We start from the raw sequence: 19455 nt of genomic DNA on the forward strand, positions 1-19455 counted from the left end.
ATGAGTTTTGTTAAAGGTATCACAAGACTATTTATGTTTCTTTTAATCAACACCGAGGACAATCCATAGAAATCCGTACTAGTACTATTTTTTAAAGATTTTATAGTATCTCTTACATCACAAAATGATACTTCAGAGAAAGTGAAGGGTTTCCCAACCTCAACACAAACTAAGCTTACAGGATCATGGACCCCATGGGTTAATCCCTTAGTAGTTTCAACTGCAATTGATGAGAAATAATTATTGAATTCCTGAGGAGAGATAGAAGGACAGCAATCCACCTTTGAGGAATTTTTTATGCTTTTAACTAGATTCCACATTGTACGAGAAGGGTTATTTGAGTTCTTAATTAGTTCATCATTGGCCTTTATTTTCGCCTGTCTAATCTTACTCTTATAAACTTTCTTTAATTTATTACGAGCAGACAGGAGATCATCAGTTCGGTAAAATTCATACATATCATTTAACAAGTACAGACGACTACGTATATCATGTAAATCTGAAGAAAACCACTTTACACCTCCGTCACTCTTTTTAGCCTTAATTTGCCTCAAGGGAAAAGAGGCCAAGTACGAATCAGTAATAATTGAATTAAATATGTTGAAACGATCATTAGCATCTACACTGTCATCATTAATAAAGTCCCATGAAACATCACACAAAATATTATGAAAACTGTTCAAACCTCTCTGGGTCAAAGGACGGAAACTTCTCGATACATCCCCTCCGGAGCCCACAGCAGTCACAACATCCACACTGACCACCTGAGATCTGTGATCAGATAACTCAAAATCAGTAACCTGCGAACTAAAATTATCAACAGAAAAGTTCACAAATACATTATCTATACAATTTGGACCCCTTGTGGGCTCGTATACACAACGAACAAAGCCATTTGATGATAACAAGTCACAAAATGAATTACAATGTATGTCAGGGGCATTAAAACGCAAGTTGAAATCGCCTAATATAACGACATGTTCAGTCAGATTTTTAAGATTATCACAAATTTTTTCAAAAACATCTAAAAATTTGCGGACGTCACCTTTTGGTGATCTATATATTGAAATCACTGACAAGTCACAATCCACCAATTTAATTGACGAAATTTCACAATGAACTTCAATCGAAAGATCATTCAGTACATCACAGCAAACTGGACTTACAGATGGGCGACACAGAGTAATTAAGCCTCCCCTCTTTGTTTTTCTTCTACTGAAGTTGTGTCCAATCGTCCAACCCTCCAATGAAAAAGACGCTACCTCCTCCTCAGACATCCAGTGCTCAGACAGACTAACTATTTGGAGATCCCTCCATTTCTTAATAAAAATCTCCAATGCTCCTTCCTTTCCAGAAACACCTTGGATGTTCAAATGGAAAAAACTCATTCTTTTCAAAACACTCTCTATTATCTTGGGTGTCACGGTTATGTGGGTACCATTATTGTTTTTCTCCCAAAAAACTTGGAAATATAGGAACCAACAGGCCAATTTTCCGCATCTTGTGCTCTTTCCCAATTTGACCCATCAACAGATACCTTGAATGAGCTATAGGTGTCAGGCATAGATTAATAAAACAGGAGATAGAGCATTTCGACAAAAACGCATTCCCAAAATACTGCCATAAATATGAATTTGGATTATTTGGGTGGGGGAACTGGACAGGGGGTGATTCAGAACTACTTGCACTGAATATTTCAGATAGTCGGCAATAATTTTATATCGAATGGAAAATAATTATGTTTTAATGCAAAGATTTCGAGTATTTTTTTATGACAACTATTCAAAGGGATATAGAACTAGTTAGTAATACCAAAACATCTTGTGTGAAAAAGAATTTATTTTGAATACAATGTTACCATACACTAATGGTCAATATGACCTTAACCTACATACAGATTATTTGAAATTTTATTCACTTACGGTCGTTTTCAATAACCTATCTATCCATCAAAACGGTGGATAGATAGATACTAGGGATAGACCGATCTGTCCTTTTGTGCTTGTTTACGTTTCAATATTCTATCTGCAGATAGCGATTCTTACTGGCCGCAGCGATCTATCCCTTCCTCTGAAATGAGGTCAGATTGACAACCAGAGATAGGAACTTTCATTATATATGCGCCTATCTGTGTTTCAAAGAAATTTGAAGTAAACCATCGATTGTAAAAATTATCTCCGGTAGTTCAGTTTTTCGATCTGTCGATTTCGAGCAGTAAGGGGTAGAGATAAGCATTGGAAATTGTTATCAGGGTGCATTTCAGTGCTGTTTTCTTGACAATTGAATTGTTATTAACTTTGAAAAATGGATTATTTGAGTAGCGACAACAGCGACATGGAATTATTAGAGATGGTTGATGAGAATAAAGTGAATCGGAAGAGACCATAATACAAAAAGTTCATAAAGCACGAGTTGATTACATAATTATTTTGAATGATTACGAGTTCACATGTAGAATTCAACTGAGCAAAGGTGCTGTGAGTAAATTATTGGATTTAATTAATCCATATTTGAGGGCGCAATGTGGGAAAATTAAAACCGAAGAGTTGAAGGATTCGGTCAATCGTCTCCAACCCTCCTGTTTCAATTTATTGTTGGTAGCATTAATAGCATGGCCTTTCTTTAGTCATTGGTTTTGATTTAGGCTGAAAAAATCTTTGCCTTCAGAACTTGAAATTAATGAAAAATGAATATCGATAACAACGGCGCTTTTATTTGAAGGTACTTACGGTTGAGGAATTCATTTTCAAGTATTGCGTGGTTCAGAATCTCGACCAACAATTATTGTGATGTATTTATTGCCGTATGCACCTTTCATTGAACGACGTTTAAGCATAGAATCTCTATGGGAAAAAAGGCATTAAAGAATTAAGCTCGTTTAATGAAACGGTGCATACAGGTATGTAGTCATACACACGATTAACCTTTTATACATAATCTTCAAATATTTACACTTTCTAGTTTCTAACACACTCCAATATCTCAAACACTAGAAATGAATTGATAATGTGAGGTCTTATATTAGTGTTCTGTGGTCTGAGCTGAGTAGATCCCTATCTATCCTTGCCTTGAGATAGATAACGTCAAACCATAATTGTGAAATGCAAACCATAGATAGATAACTACAAGGATAGATAGGCAGACAAACTGGAGATAGCGATCTATCCCTTATCTTGGATAGGTTATTGAAAACGGCCGTAAGTATATACTAGAAACTAAAAATTACTTTCATCAAATTAATTCCCTTCAAAATGGTTAATTCTCAGATCAATAGAAGTGGAAGGAAGCAGCTGAATTTTATGGAATTTGTATAATGAGAATCTGAAAGAGTTTGTTCATTGAAGAGATTCTCAAGTCATTTGAACAGATGAGGCGGAATGAAAAAGTAATGTTGTACTATAAACATCTACCAATGATTGTGCAATCAAAAAGAAATGATTTCTTATTGCATAGAGTTAGCCATGAAAGAATCCCTAAATTCGTGATAAAGCATCATTTTTTTTCTTTTCATGTATCATACGAAGATATGTATGGTACCCCGTTGACATTTTTCCTCTGCTTACGCTGAGATCTGGAACGATCTGTCTCTTGTTCCATTTCTTTACACCCGCTTCATTGTTATTTTCAGATTGTAAAAGTTTGTAACACTCTTTTTCAAAAGAATATATTTATATATATATATATATATATATATATATATATATATATATATATATATATATATATATATATATATATATATATATATATATATAGCAACCTGAAGATCTGAAGAAATTCTCGCTCCTGTCACCAGAAGTATGAATCAGGGCGGTAGAGGGCAGCGGGCTGGCCCTCTTCGGAGCCGTCCAGAGGTAGAGCCTGATGGGGTCAGCTGTGGGGCAAGCGGCGCAGCCCCCCGAGATGGCACCGTAAGCCAAAGCTCGAACGTAAGAAGTGTACGAAGAAGCATCAGCTTGGACGGAATTAGAACCCGTTCCGCGGATGTTCCTATCACACGAGATGGACGGACACGATGGACGATAGAGGAAAATACCCTCATAATGCGTGTCCACTACATAGCAATCGAACTGCAAGCAACATCCGGAAGAACCTACAGAGATCTCCTAACGAGTACCTGGAACGAGATAAACCCAGAGAGACACTCATATCCAAACTTACTGGCGAATAGAGTCAGATGGATTATGGAACATGAGAAATTTTCAAGTGTTGAGCTTGAAGCCATAAAACGAAGCATAAGACCTTTTGCTCCACCTCCATCCGACGAGACCAACTATACGGAAGTAGAACAGCCTGAGATCGAAAACCAGGAAACAACCCAACTGGAAAACCTCTTCAAGAAGAATATGCAACTCTACACAAAAATTTCCCCACAAAATAGACCAAAAATTCCAAGACTGAAGGGGTCACGCAACATCCATGAGAGTGTAAAGGAGGTAAATAAAATAATAAAATCAACCCTAAAAAGAAACTCCACCCTCGAAGAAGTGGTAGACTGTGTATTTGGTGGAGCTGTTACAGTTTGTCAAGAAAATAAAATACATATCACCAGTAGACAGCCAAAACCAAAAGAAGACAAGGAACCACCATGGAAACAACGCCTGGAAAAAAAGATAAATACTATTAGAAAACAAATTGGAAAGCTTCATACTTACCTGAACACGAACTCACCAAGCAGAAAAACATCCAAAAAGGTCGCACGCATAGCATCCGAATTCCGCATCAAAAGCATCGGGGAACGGTTCAAACAAGATCTCACCAAATTATGTGACACCCTGAAACAAAAAGTTAAAGCATTAGGTAATAGAATCAGGAGGTATAATGAAAGATCCACGCGGTACAAAAACAACCAGCTGTTTTATAAGAACCAAAAACAATTTTACAGACAACTTGAAGGAACAACAACAACCGAGGAAGAATTTCCGACACCGCAAGACATGCATGCGACATGGAAGGAAATATGGGGTCACGCAGTGGAACATGATGATGAAGCTTCTTGGATCAGGGAAGCGGAGACGGAAGCGGAGAAATATGCCATGGAAGAAATCACCATAACGGAAGACGACATAAAAGCCGTATTGAAAAAGTCAAACAACTGGACTGCACCGGGACCAGATGGAATCCATAATTATTGGTGGAAAAACTTTGACTCCACACATGAACAACTATCGAAATTATTCCAGAAGGCGCTAACGGACCCGTCACAAATACCTGAATTCTGCACACTTGGAATAACTCACATGATCCCTAAGGGAACAAAAAACGGAGACCCTACGAACTATAGGCCAATAACATGTCTACCGGCAATCTACAAAATACTTACCGGAACACTAACACACCATATCTGGAAACATGTGGCAAAAAATAAAATACTAGCCCGTGAACAGAACGGATGCCGAAGAGACGCAAGAGGGTGCAAGGAACTGCTTATTGTTGATGCACTCGTCACGAAGCAGGCTAAAAAGAAATTGAGAAATCTCTCCATGGGGTGGATTGACTACAAAAAGGCCTTCGACTCGATACCACACACATGGCTGCTAAAAACCTTAAGGCTATATGGAGTGTCGGAGTGCTTAATCAATCTACTAAATCATCTCATGGCAACATGGAGAACAAATCTACGGGTCAACACCAACAATGGAACTTACACAACAGCCGAAATTAAGATCAAGAGGGGACTGTTTCAGGGTGATAAGTTAAGCACATTATGGTTCTGTTTAGCAATAAATTTCCTTAGTAAATTACTCAACAAAACGAGATACGGGTACTTAATAGAAAAAAGAAACAACATCAAAATAAACCACCAATTGTATATTGACGATCTCAAACTCTACGCAGCGAACGAAGATCAGCTATTAAGGCAACTAAGGATAGTAAAATCTTTCACAGAAACAATCAAGATGCAAATGGGACTTGATAAATGCGCAGTGCTGCATATTAAAAGGGGAAAACTCATAACTGGAGAAGCGATGCTTGTAGAAGACGAACTAAGAATTCAAAGACTAGGGCCAGATGAATCCTATAAATACCTAGGCATCCAACAAGGGCTAGAAATAAGGAATACTGAAGCCAAAACAACTTTCAGAAACAAGTTCATGGAAAGGCTGAAAATGATACTGAAAAGCAAATTAAATGCTAAATCAACATTTACAGCTATCAGCACATGGGCTATTCCTTGCTTATCTTACTCGTTCGGAATAATAAAATGGTCCGTCACAGACCTCAGGGCCATCGACACACAAATAAGAGTATCACTGACAAAATATGGCATGCACCACCCCCACGCTTCTGTGAGCAGATTATACGTGCCCAGACAAGATGGAGGAAGGGGACTGCAAAACATTGAATCCACACACCACCGAGTAGTACGCGAGATGAGAGAATACTTCAGATCAAAAAACTCACCTTTTTTCAAAGCCATATCTGATGAAGACAACAACATCACAGCATTAAATCTGGCATCAAGCAACCATCCCATTGAACCTAAAAGCATCGAAGAACTATCCGAAATATGGCACGGCAAAGCTCTCCATGGAAGATACCCCACCGCCCTGAAATGGAACAAAATAGACAAAGTAAGATCTGTCAATTACCTCAAGGCAGGATACCTGTTTCCAGAAACGGAGGGCAGACTGGCGGCAATTCAGGATCAGGTGATACCTACAAAAGCATATCAAAAACAGATAATGAATAAGAACTTACCTAATGACAAATGCCGCAAATGCTCCCAGGCGACTGAAACAATCCAACACATCACGTCATCCTGCCCCATCCTCGCTCCAAGGGAATACACGGACCGCCACAATGCCATGGCAAAGGCATACCACCAAGCCATCGCCCTAAAAAATGGGTTAATAAAACATCAAAAGAAAATCTTTGAATACTTACCTAAAGAAATACTGGAAAATGAGGAGATGAAACTGTATTGGGACCATCCACTCGTCACTGACAGACCCATTGCGCACAACCGGCCGGATATTGTGATACTGAAAAAGAAAAAGAAAGAATTAATTATAATAGACATCACGATTCCAGCAGATGACAATGCTGAGCGAGCCTATAATGAAAAAAAGATAAAATACCACGATCTGGCTTTCGAACTAAAAGAAATATACAGACTTACCTCTACATCAATCCTACCCCTCGTCATAACCACAAACGGATTAGTGGAGGCACATCTTTTCGAAAACACCATTAAGCTGGAACTAGATGAAAAGCTAATCGGAGAGGCACAAAAGGAGGTCATCTTGTGGACCACCAGAATAGTGAGAAGGTTCTTAACAAGTTGCTGAGAGAAGTGTCTTGATCAGAGTTGATCCGGCACCATCAAACAGCCTAACCCTGAAAGGTGAAAAAAAAAAAAAAAAAAAAAAAAAAAAAAAAAAAAAAAAAAAAAAAAAAAAATATATATATATATATATATATATATATATATATATATATATATATATATATATATATATATATATATATATATATATATAAATTTTGTTCATTCCTCTTTTTTTTTTTTAGATGCCGTCTTCTGCAGAGGAGTGGCTCCAGATTTCTGACGAATTTGAAAAAAAATGGAACTTTCCTTACGTTATCGGTGCAATTGATGGAAAGCACATCGCCATTCAAGCTCCCATTAATTCAGGCACGGAGTACTATAATTACAAACATTTTTTCAGTATCTTTCTGATTGGCTTAGTCGATGCAAACTATAAATTTATATTTGCTGACGTTGGATGCCAAGGCCGAATATCGGATGGTGGAGTATTTAAAAATACAGTTCTATACAGAAAGTTAGAGAACCAAACTTTGGATTTACCTTCCCCAAAACCTCTTCAAATACCGTATTTTGTGGATGTGCCGTACATGATCATAGGAGACAAGGCATTCAGTTTGAATGACTACACTATGAAACCATTCGATGGGAACCCTGCAAGTGGTTCGCCTGAGCGTATTTTCAACTACCGTCATTCTAGGGCTCGTAGAGTTGTTGAAAATGCTTTCGGTATTTTGAGTGCCGTTTTCAGAGTTCTTAGAAAACCAATGCTATTGGACCCGGAAACAGCATCAAAAGTGACAATGACGACCATGTATCTGCACAATTTTCTACGAAGCAGCTCTTCATCTGGAACACTTGAAAACCCCAGCATGATCGACGTTGACAATCGTGGAATAATCATAGAAGGAACGTGGAGAACTGATCAACCAACTGCATCATTCTTGTCTCTTCCCAACATTGCGCGGAGGTCATCTCAACGTTCAAAGAATATTCGAAATCATTTGACATATCATTTTGTGTTGAATAACAGTTTGGAATGGCAAAATCAGTATTAATGATATTATAATGTATTGATATGAAGGTACCACGTCTCCACTGTGCGAAATTCGATGCGCGCAATCCTTTGTTGCGCGGACAAAAACCGACTGACCTACGGCTCGCAGCGAGGGCCCTCACCCCGCAATTCCTCGCGGTGAGGGAGGCGTCTACACTAGGCGAAATTTCCTCGCGCAATTATTCCGCGAGTAAAATTTCGCTATGTAAACGCAGCTTTAAATGTTGCGAAAATGCAGTTTTCGATTTTTTTTTTTAGTGAAGTATCGGAACAATCGACAACAGAAAATCATGGAACTCATGACAAAGATTGCTCTCCAACAATACCTTCTACCAGAAACAATGAACCGGCTTCAACTTCAGGTGAGTAAAAAAATATTGAATAGAGTACCCAAACAACATACTTCCGTCTAAATGACATCTCATTTATGTCAAAAGGGATCTAAAATGATCTTGCTCTGAATTATGATCAAAATTAGATTATCTAAATAAGACGTTTTCTATGAATGATGTTTTTGAAATATCTTTTAGATGTCTAGTCTTATGCCTGGCAAAATTCTTATGTCCGTAAGATATCTGAAAATAGATTAGTTTCCTAATATACATATGAAAAACGTTTATCTAATATCTAATTGTATTAATCGCGAAAGAATCACTGTGCAGACAACTGATAGATATGATATACCATACCAATATTAGACATCGATATCTGACTTTATTAAGACATCTAGATTACATATAGAGAACATCTAACTAAAATGGTCGAAAACCAGTGACCAGATGAATATCTTCTAGATATATCATTTTGAATCGTCTATGAACTTTAGAATTCAAATTGTACCAAATATGTCGATTAATATCTTCAAAGAAGACCATATATTGAAAAAACGTTTATTGGATATCTTAATTTTATAATCATGATGAAATTAATTTTCAGACGGGAAATAGATATCATATACTATATCGATATGACACATCAATATCTGACTTTGTTTAGACGCCTAGATTACATATATATAACATCTAAGTAAAATGGTCGAAAAACAGTGAACAAATAAATTTCTTCTAGATTTGTCATTGCTCGATCGTCTTTAAACTTAACGATTCCAAGTGTCCCAAATATGTCGATATAAGAAGTCAATGTCATCTATTGAAGTGACTTTCGAAATTAATTATTTATAAACCATATTTCTGAGAAAGTCAAAAAATTTTGGACTAATCAACATCTTCCTAGTGTATTTTTCAAATTCATATTGTGTTTTATCATCTTATAGCGTTTTCGATTGGTAAAACTAGTGCAGTGCTAGTGCATATTTTGATGTCACTAGAATCATTCCAACGAATATGAAGCTAATTCTTTCAATGGAATTCACTGTAATAATAAATTCCATTAGTAAAACTAGTGCTTATTGAGTGCATGTTATAAAATCAGAGCATATATTTAAAGATATCCTTATTCATATTTGAGGTTCTGTGATCCAGTGCAGCACTAGTTTTACCAATAGTAAACGCTATAAGTATCAATGTTAAAAAGCACATGTAAGTATTCGTATTCTTACTGATGGCAATGTTTTTCTAGGAGACTTCTAGTATCAGGATATTGAAATTCGTGGAAATTTTCATATGATAAAACTGATTGGACAATTTTTCCTAATATAAATCGAGTATGAATATTGGTACCCGTTTCAAAAACAATAATGGTGAAGAATGTCAATCCTAAATCCTAAATTCAATATGTTAAATATGAACTTTCGAACGAAACTATTGATTAACCCCAGATACTCTTGAGAGTCTTGAGGAAAAAGGATATTTTTCCGAGTTTGCAGAAAATAGGTGTTTGGTTGAAGGTATCCGATCGAGAGATATGTGATGAGAAGGGCTAGACACGAACTACGATCGGGTTGGATCGCTTGGTGGCGAACTCTTATCGCAATTCACAAGAAGCCACGAACCGGCCATGGGCCAATAGAGTTAAAGTTCATAGTGCATAGCCATTTGAACTTGAACATTCAACATTTCCGTTAGTTTACAACCCTTCTTTGTAAGAAGGTCAAGTCGGCTAGTGATTGTGTCCGATTTTTGATTAGTGATTTGTGCTGTAATAATTGAACAAGGTGAGTGCAATTTCTACTTAGGGTAGTTACAGCAGGTAATCCCTTCACACATTAATCAAATTGCTTGAACATAGGAAAATACTATTTACTTGTAATAACATATATAATATAGGTATATAACATATATAAAATAAATATAAATATATATATATATATATATATATATATATATATATATATATAAAATAGAAATCTTCCATAGATCAATCGTCTAATAAAGTCTATTAAATGATATTTTTTAGATAACCATTGACAAGTCAATACTATTTTGTTAGATAGGTACTATTAAGTGTATATATCATATCTAAAAGGCGCTCCTCTGAGGAATATCAATCTGAAATTTGACGAATAATCGAATATACAGAGTTGGAAATCTTCGAGGAAATGTTTAGATGTTTTTTAGATCATTTAAGAATTCGAATATTTTTTTGTATTTCGATGTTCGAATTGAAAATTTTGTATCAATTAATCCATAGCAGTTCATTATACAGCAGCGTTTTCTATTTCTATGTAGAATTTACTTGGTGAAAAGGGTTATCTGAAAAAGTCTATTGATAGACATCTTCTAGACATCGATTCAGAAGTGAATTTTGAATCACTTCACTCAGGAAACTCTTGCTGAATAATGTAACCCTTATTATAAGTACTAACAAAACAGGATTCAATCTGAAATTTATTGACGAATAATTGAATATACGGAGTTTGAAATCTTCGAGGAAATGTTTAGATGTTTTTTAGATCATTTGAGAATTCGGATGTTTTTTCGTATTTCGATGTTCGAATTGAAAATTTTCCATAATCCATAGGAGTTCATTACAGCAGCGTTTTCTATTAATTAATAATAATATTTCTATGTAGAATTCACTTGGTGAAGAGGGTTATCTGAAAAAGTCTATTGATAGACATCTTCTAGACATCGATTCAGAAGTGAATTTTGAATCACTTCACTCAGAAAACACTTGCTGAATAATGTAACCCTTTTTATTATAAGTACTTACAAAAGAGGATTCAATCTGAAATTTGACGAATAATTGAATATACGGAGTTTGAAATCTTCGAGGAAATGTTCAGATGTTTTTTAGATCATTTAAGAATTCTAATGTTTTTTCGTATTTCGATGTTCGAATTGAAAATTCTGTTTCAATTCATCCATAGGAGTTCATTAGAGCAGCTCTTTTTATTCCTAAAAAATACTACAGGGCATCAAAAGAGTACGGAAATTGAATCCTATTGATTTATAATTTGTATCTCCAGGTTTTGGTTCATCGCTTTCTTTTCTTCCAAAGAATATTTTTTTGCATATTTTCTCAACTTGTAATTGATATTCAATCAAAAAACATTTAGCTATTTGTAATTTATGTTGCTTCCAGAGGCTGTATATGTTCTCTTCGAAAGTGAAACGCCAGCAGACTTAAATGATGCTGTCATAAAACGGGCCATTCAAGACTGGTTACGACTAGCCAATCAACGGTACGAATATGAGAGGAATAAAAACAAATAGAAAATAATTTCATCTATTTAAATTATGTTTTTTCCAATTTTATGAATTTGTGTTATGTTTTTGAATTATATTTATTTTTGTTTTTTTTTATTATAAATATATTTATTCATCAGAACCTGTTTTTTCTCTTCCAACTTCCATACTAACTGTCAACCATTCCGTATAAATATGAACTCGCCCATCACTAATCTATAGATTTTCAAGTGGTCAGATTTTATAGATATGATTCGAAGATGTGGATCATGAATCTATGGAACGTCCATTTTCTTTCACATGGACCCTTCTTCGAAACATATCTTGTGAAGTAAATATGTCTAGTTAAGAGGTCATTAATATCACGTTTTTTAAATTATCCTAATATAATTCCAAAGTTGACAACAATTAGAGGACAAAAACTGTATATACAATACAAGGTCATTCTAGAAATATCTAACAAACGTTCATCTCTGATCATCTAAAATAGGTGAATACTAACACCATCTTTTTCAATAAATAATCTTTCCTCTAATAGACATCCGATTTCTTCAACGATAAAGACAATGCTCTAAAGTCTAAAGAAGATCTTTGATGCAACATGATTTAGATGTCCTGATTGTCCATGTTTTTCAGATCATCTATATATTATCAGATTGTTGATCGAAGAAAAATGTCAAACATCTAATGATATATAAACGTTATCGAATGGTAATAATAAAGTACACCATCAAACGTCTATTATATATCAAACAAAATACCAAATCAGGATAATCTCGAGAATATCAGAAATCGTACTTGTTATAGAGATAATTAGAATTACGTCGAATAGACGTCTAAAGAAGTGATAATTTTCAACGTAAATCTCGCGGACATTTTTCCGTCTAATCTCGGTTAAAGCATCGATACTTTCTGATGTTTTATAGATCATCTAAAAGTCTATGAGCTATGGTCTATAAAATGTTTTAAATATGTGTGTGTGTTGTTTGGGTACATTTCACTTACAATCAGAAACGTTGATTTCATTCATATTCCAACAGCAACACATTGGAACATGAGTCGAGCAATTTTTGGTGTAATTGGGATATTAATCACATATTTGATGAAATCATTCATAATTCAAACAATGCCATATCTTAGCGCGACTACTGTTTTATCTGAGTCTTTGAGAAGACGATTATAATTCCTTCGATTTGTGTGCACATACAAGGTTGAATTCACATCCTTCTCATCAATTTATAACAAAAATTGTTATCTTCTTTCATATTGAGCTTTGGAAAATCAAACAGGGTATTCAATTGGGAAACGGAAACAGTTAAAAGACATAAATGAGGTACGCATTCAGAACAGATTTACTGCCCAAATTTTTCAGAACATTTTTTTTTATTGTATCAATATTACAAGCAATCAGAATATTCTATTCTTTAAGCTCATTTGTTGGCGTTAGAGCAGGCTGCTCTCAGTTATCGTGATGAGGACCTGTCCATTGACAGTTCCTTCCCAAAACTCTTTCAGGTCTGCTGGCCATTTTCGTTTGAGTCCCTACTGTGCTGAGGTTCGGTCAGTGGGTGTATCAGGATGTTCGTATGTCCCTCAAGCCTTGCGTGGTGTTTATCGCTTTCATTCTTTATGACGTCCTTCACGTAGGGTATGTTCAAGTCATCGTGTAGGGTCTCATTGGAAACATACCATGGTGCATCTGCTATCATCCTAAGAATTTTGGACTGACTTCTTTGGATTATTTTAATATTTGATTTGCTGGTGCAACCCCTTATCTCAATTCCGTAAGTCCAAATTGGCTTTATGATGGTTTTATATATCAGTAATTTGTTGTCTATTGCCAGTTTTGATCTTCTTCTATTTTTTTACGCTTTTTGATGACGTGTTCTTTCCATGTTAGTCTGTAACGGGGTTTTCCTCGGTGTACTCGAGCGCCAGCTATTCTTTAAGGGAGAATAGCAAACCTACCCTGGCAGCTACTAGCCGGAGACAGGGTTCCCTGGTGTCTAGGGTGTTAGCGACGCACAATGATAGGCAGAATCAACGTATACAACTTTTATTTGTCGATTCGTAAAAAGGGGAACACAAATGGCACTACTATAAAATTTTTACAGTGACTCGAAATCGGTGAGATTTACAGGGGCAAGACGGACGGAAAAACACTGGATCCGATCTCAAACGTTATACGGGGGTTAACGGACTTGTTCGCCAGCCAGAACCTGAGACGTACACTTGACGGACAGATATCGGACTTCAGCCAGGTGAGGGGATGAAAGACGGCACAGATTTACAACAGCTCACCCCTAGTTGCGCTCTTCGCCCCCTGAGTATCCACGCCAGCGGGGTTCTTCGATAACAACTGAAGTGAGCGTCGAAACAACGGGGAAGAGAAGAGGATTAGCCACTCCAAAGTGCCTCCGCACCCCCCTGAGTATCCACGCCAGCGGGGTGCTTTAGCAGTAGGGGTGGAACTTATCCCGGGGTAGGAAGGGATAAAGGAAGGTTTTCTGCCACTCCAAAGTGCCTCCGCACCCCCTGAGTATCCACGCCAGCGGGGTGCTTTAACAGTAGGAGTGGAGCTTAAACTAGGGATAGGAAGGGATAAAGGGAGGCTGAAGTTCCAATATTATATAACAAAAAAATAACGGCGTGTCGTCTTACCTAAGTTTCTGTTTGGCCACTTCACTCCGGACAATCACACAATATGGTGAACAATAAAAAAAACTAAAGAAAAATTCCATCCCGGACTAATGAAATTAAAGAGAAAAAAAATTCTGAACTCAAAAATACTTTTCTAATACTTAAATGCAGAAAGCAACGGCGGACGGTAATTAACGGCAAGCGAGCGTACTAATTCGGCGAATAATTAGAAGTCAATCGTAAGTAGTAACAGTTGGTGAATTAATCGTAAGTGAAGTGGCCTGCGGGGGAACATCTGATTTTATACCCACAGGGGGGGTGCGGAAATCAGATGTGCCCGACAGTCGAAATTCGGTAAATTTGCGTCGATGAAAACGTCTTAATTTCGACTTATCTGTGCTAGCGAACAAAAAAAACTCGGTTATCTTCCAATTCAGGATGTTTTATACGGCGCGACATCGTTTTTAGGGAATAGAAACGGTACGGTATGTTTACAATTCCGAACGATGTCGGAATCCTGAATTGGAAATTGAAAATATTTCTCGGAAAATTAATTCAAAACGAAATTATTTAAAATGAAAACTAAAATAATTATTCTAAAATGAGGGGGTAGGATTAAAAACTACCCTCTCGTTACATCCCCCCGGGGTTCGGTTGAAAAATTGAATCCACGATGAAATAGGGGATTAAATTTTTCATGGTGAAATCTACTAAGTCCGGTTAACGGTTTGACTATTCACGGCAAGACGATTGAGATCGGATTTACATTAAACAGGTTCACCTAATCTACTCCAGGTGGCGTATACTCGGCTAATGCTATCTCGGTTACTCCCACTCTATGGTCCGCTCGGTGTGCTTCGATGATGCTGTCGGTGTCGGTGACGTGACGAAGTTCTGTAGTCCATCAGCCTACCTCCAATTGTCAAATCTCGCCGGGTGGTTCCAAATTTCGATTTCCATTTCCATCGGTGAAAGAAATGCCGGAAAATAGTGGAAACAGTGCAGGACGGAATCTTCAAAGTGAGTACCCTTTCGATTTGTCATTCGTTGTATTATTTCTGGGCCATTTTAGGGTGGACTTCGCAAAGCCGGCTCCGGGCACATGCCATGGGGGTTAACAGCCACCAATATCATCCAACCAGGGTAGTTTGGAATACCAGACAGCGTCGTTGGCTCCCCTCGTGACGGTGGTGCAATTCTCGAGGGTGTTGGAGTCAGCAGCAGTTGTAGGTTGCATAAAAATGAGAGAAAAGCATTTAGTATACTGATATCCTGGAGCAGAGGGATAACAGGGTGTACGGTGGAATTTCGGAGGAAACGGTAAGTACGGTCGGTAATTTAATAAGGAGATACACATATACTGATCTATTTCACTTACCGTTCAGGCCAGTTTGTAATATCGGTGTAAGCGGTGTAAGCCTTCTATTGCTATTTTCTATTCGGTTATGGTATTTAACAGTGACACAGGGGTGAAATAGAGACAGACAGGACGGGTGTATCTCACTTGTTATTACCGGTCCAGGAAACAAGAAGCTCCGTACCGCTCCAGTTCAGAAGAAGGAACCGCTTCCCCGGAAGACCGCTCCAGTTCAGAAGAAGGAACCGCTCCCCCGGAAGACGTCCAAGAAGACGACCCAGGCCTGTCCGAGGTGCCACTATGTGGCTAAAACCTACGACAAAAAGTCCCGTTAATGACCGTAATCAAAATAAACCGTACCGTTATATTGTACTGATCACCGATAATAAATGGGATACATCCGTTCTGTCTGACTCTATTTCACTCCTCTATTACCGTTAAAAATAATATTAATAACTGTAAATAGGTTAGTAATGGGGTACTACCGCTGCTTTCACCGAATAAGTGCCCAGGTGAGTGAAATAGAGCCTTATACTTGTATCTCCTTATTAACTGACAAAATGTACATAGATTGGGGGTTATTTGGGTCCATTTACATTTTTGTAACGGGGTTTTCCTCGGTGTACTCGAGCGCCAGCTATTCTTTAAGGGAGAATAGCAAACCTACCCTGGCAGCTACTAGCCGGAGACAGGGTTCCCTGGTGTCTAGGGTGTTAGCGACACACAATGATAGGCAGAATCAACGTATACAACTTTTATTTGTCGATTCGTAAAAAGGGGAACACAAATGGCACTACTATAAAATTTTTACAGTGTCTCGAAATCGGTGAGATTTACAGGGGCAAGACGGACGGAATAACACTGGATCCGATCTCAAACGTTATACGGGGGTTAACGGACTTGTTCGCCAGCCAGACCCTGAGACGTACACTTGACGGACAGATATCGGACTTCAGCCAGGTGAGGGGATGAAAGACGGCACAGATTTACAACAGCTCACCCCTAGTTGCGTTCTTCGCCCCCTGAGTATCCACGCCAGCGGGGTTCTTCGATAACAACTGAAGTGAGCGTCGAAACAACGGGGAAGGAAAGAGGGTTAGCCACTCCAAAGTGCCTCCGCACCCCCTGAGTATCCACGCCAGCGGGGTGCTTTAGCAGTAGGGGTGGAACTTATCCCGGGGTAGGAAGGGATAAAGGAAGGTTTTCTGCCACTCCTAAGTGCCTCCGCACCCCCTGAGTATCCACGCCAGCGGGGTGCTTCAACAGTAGGAGTGGAGCTTAAACTAGGGGTAGGAAGGGATAAAGGGAGGCTGAAGTTCCAATATTATATAACAAAAAAATAACGGCGTGTCGTCTTACCTAAGTTTCTGTTTGGCCACTTCACTCCGGACAATCACCCAATATGGTGAACAATAAAAAAAACTAAAGAAAAATTCTATCCCGGACTAATGAAATTAAAGAGAAAAAAAAATTCTAAACTCAAAAATACTTTTCTAATACTTAAATGCAGAAAGCAACGTTGGACGGTAATTAACGGCAAGCGAGCGTACTAATTCGGCGAATAATTAGAAGTCAATCGTAAGTAGTAACAGTTGGTGAATTAATCGTAAGTGAAGTGGCCTGCAGGGGAACATCTGATTTTACACCCACAAGGGGGGTGCGGAAATCAGATGTGCCCGGCAGTCGAAATTCGGTAAATTTGCGTCGATGAAGACGTTTTAATTTCGACTTATCTGTGCTAGCGACCAAAAAAACACGGTTATCTTCCAATTCAGGATGTTTTATACGGTGCGACATCGTTTTTAGAAAATAAAAACTGAATAAAAACGGTACGGTATGTTTACAATTCCGAACGATGTCGGAATCCTGAATTGGAAATTCGAAAAGATTTCTCGGAAAATTAATGCAAAACAAAATTATTTAAAAATGAAAACTAAAATAATGATTCTAAAATGAGGGGCTAGGATTGAAAACTACCCTCTCGTTACATCCCCCCGGCTCCGGTTGAAAAATTGAATCCACGATGAAATAGGGGATTAAATTTTTCACGGTGAAATCTACTAAGTCCGGTTAACGGTTTGACTATTCACGGCAAGACGATTGAGATCGGATTTACATTAAACAGGTTCACCTAATCTACTCCAGGTGGCGTATACTCGGCTAATGCTATCTCGGTTAATCCCACTCTATGGTCCGCGTTGACGGCGCCTTTCGATGTTGAAGTTCTGTGTTCTATCAGCTAACCTCCAAAGTCCAATTGTCAAATTTCGCCGGGTGGTTCCAAATTTCGATTTCCATTTCCATCGGTGAAAGAAATGCCGGAAAACAGTGGAAACAGTGCAGGACGGAATCCTCAAAGTGAGTACCATTTCGATTTGTCATTCGTTGTGTTATTTCTGAACCATTTTAGGGTAGACTTCGCAAAGCCGGCTCCGGGCACATGTCACGGTGGTTAACAGTTACCAATATCATCGAACCAGGGTAGTTTGGAATACCAGACAGCGTCGTTGGCTCCCCTTGTGACGGTGGTGCACTTCTCCGAGGGTGTTGGAGTCAGCAGCAGTTGTAGGTTGCATAAAAATGAGAGAAAAGCACTTAGTATACTGATATACAAATATTTTGTTTTACAGAACACTGGAAAAGTGAAGCAGAATTGGCATGTTATACAATTGGAGGGTTTAACATGAAAGCTAATTTTTGTAGGGCTTCAGGACAACATGGAGGAGTCGCAATCTATACTAGAGACAATCTCCATGCTATAGACAGAGCAGATATAGCCAAAGTTTCCATAAAAGGGCAATTTGAATGTGCTGCAGTGCAATTTCATCAGAATGGAAAAAAATGGGTATGTATTGCTATTTATAATGATGGTAATACAGAACTTATGATTAAACAACTAACACCGATATTTGAAGAACTTGCCCATACTGACAACCAAATTATTCTGATGGGAGATTTCAATATTGACATGTTGCAAGAATCCAGGAGAAGGTGTGATTGGCTGAATTTTTTGAATTCTTACAATATTAAACAAAATGTGTTCGAACCAACTAGGATAACCCCAACAACTTCAACATGTTTAGATGGCGTGTACACTAAAGTTGATTGCCAAGCTTCTACTAATGTCATACATTATCATGTTTCAGACCATGCTGCACAAAAAATTACATTTGGAACTGATTGCAAAAAGCAACACGTCCACAGACGAATTTTCTCACACGAAAATCGAGAAAAACTCAAAAAATTTCTAGCTGAACAAGACTGGACACCAGTCTACAACATCAGTAGGGAAGATGTTGATTTACAATTCAACACATTTCTAGAACTGTACCAAAACAATTTGAACAGAGCGTGTCCATTAGTTAGGATCACAAAAGAATCCAAGCACCTAAAAAATTTGACAACTGATCCCACAATCAAAGAATTAAAGAATAGGCTTGACATCTTGCTGCTCCTAAGTCAGAAAGATTCAGCATTCAAGAAGGAATATAGTGAAATTAAAAAGCAGTATGATAGTGCACCCATCCAACAGAAAAAAGCTAAG

General features: G+C 37.7%; 1 protein-coding gene across 1 annotated transcript; it reads right to left on the reverse strand.

Moving 5' to 3' along the window:
• Positions 1 to 4513: 4513 nt before the first annotated feature.
• On the reverse strand, positions 4514 to 7354 carry LOC123312379. Its single transcript, XM_044896771.1, has 4 exons — positions 7124 to 7354; positions 6889 to 6986; positions 6406 to 6839; positions 4514 to 4775 (listed from the first exon to the last, which is right to left on the reverse strand). Exons 1-3 carry the CDS (start codon positions 7244 to 7246, stop codon positions 6674 to 6676), a joined length of 387 nt encoding a protein of 128 aa, XP_044752706.1. The 5' UTR covers positions 7247 to 7354; the 3' UTR covers positions 4514 to 4775; positions 6406 to 6673.
• Between the last annotated feature and the right edge of the window lie 12101 nt (positions 7355 to 19455).

This window comes from Coccinella septempunctata, chromosome 4 (assembly GCF_907165205.1).
Source record: "Coccinella septempunctata chromosome 4, icCocSept1.1, whole genome shotgun sequence".
NCBI lineage: Eukaryota > Metazoa > Arthropoda > Insecta > Coleoptera > Coccinellidae > Coccinella > Coccinella septempunctata.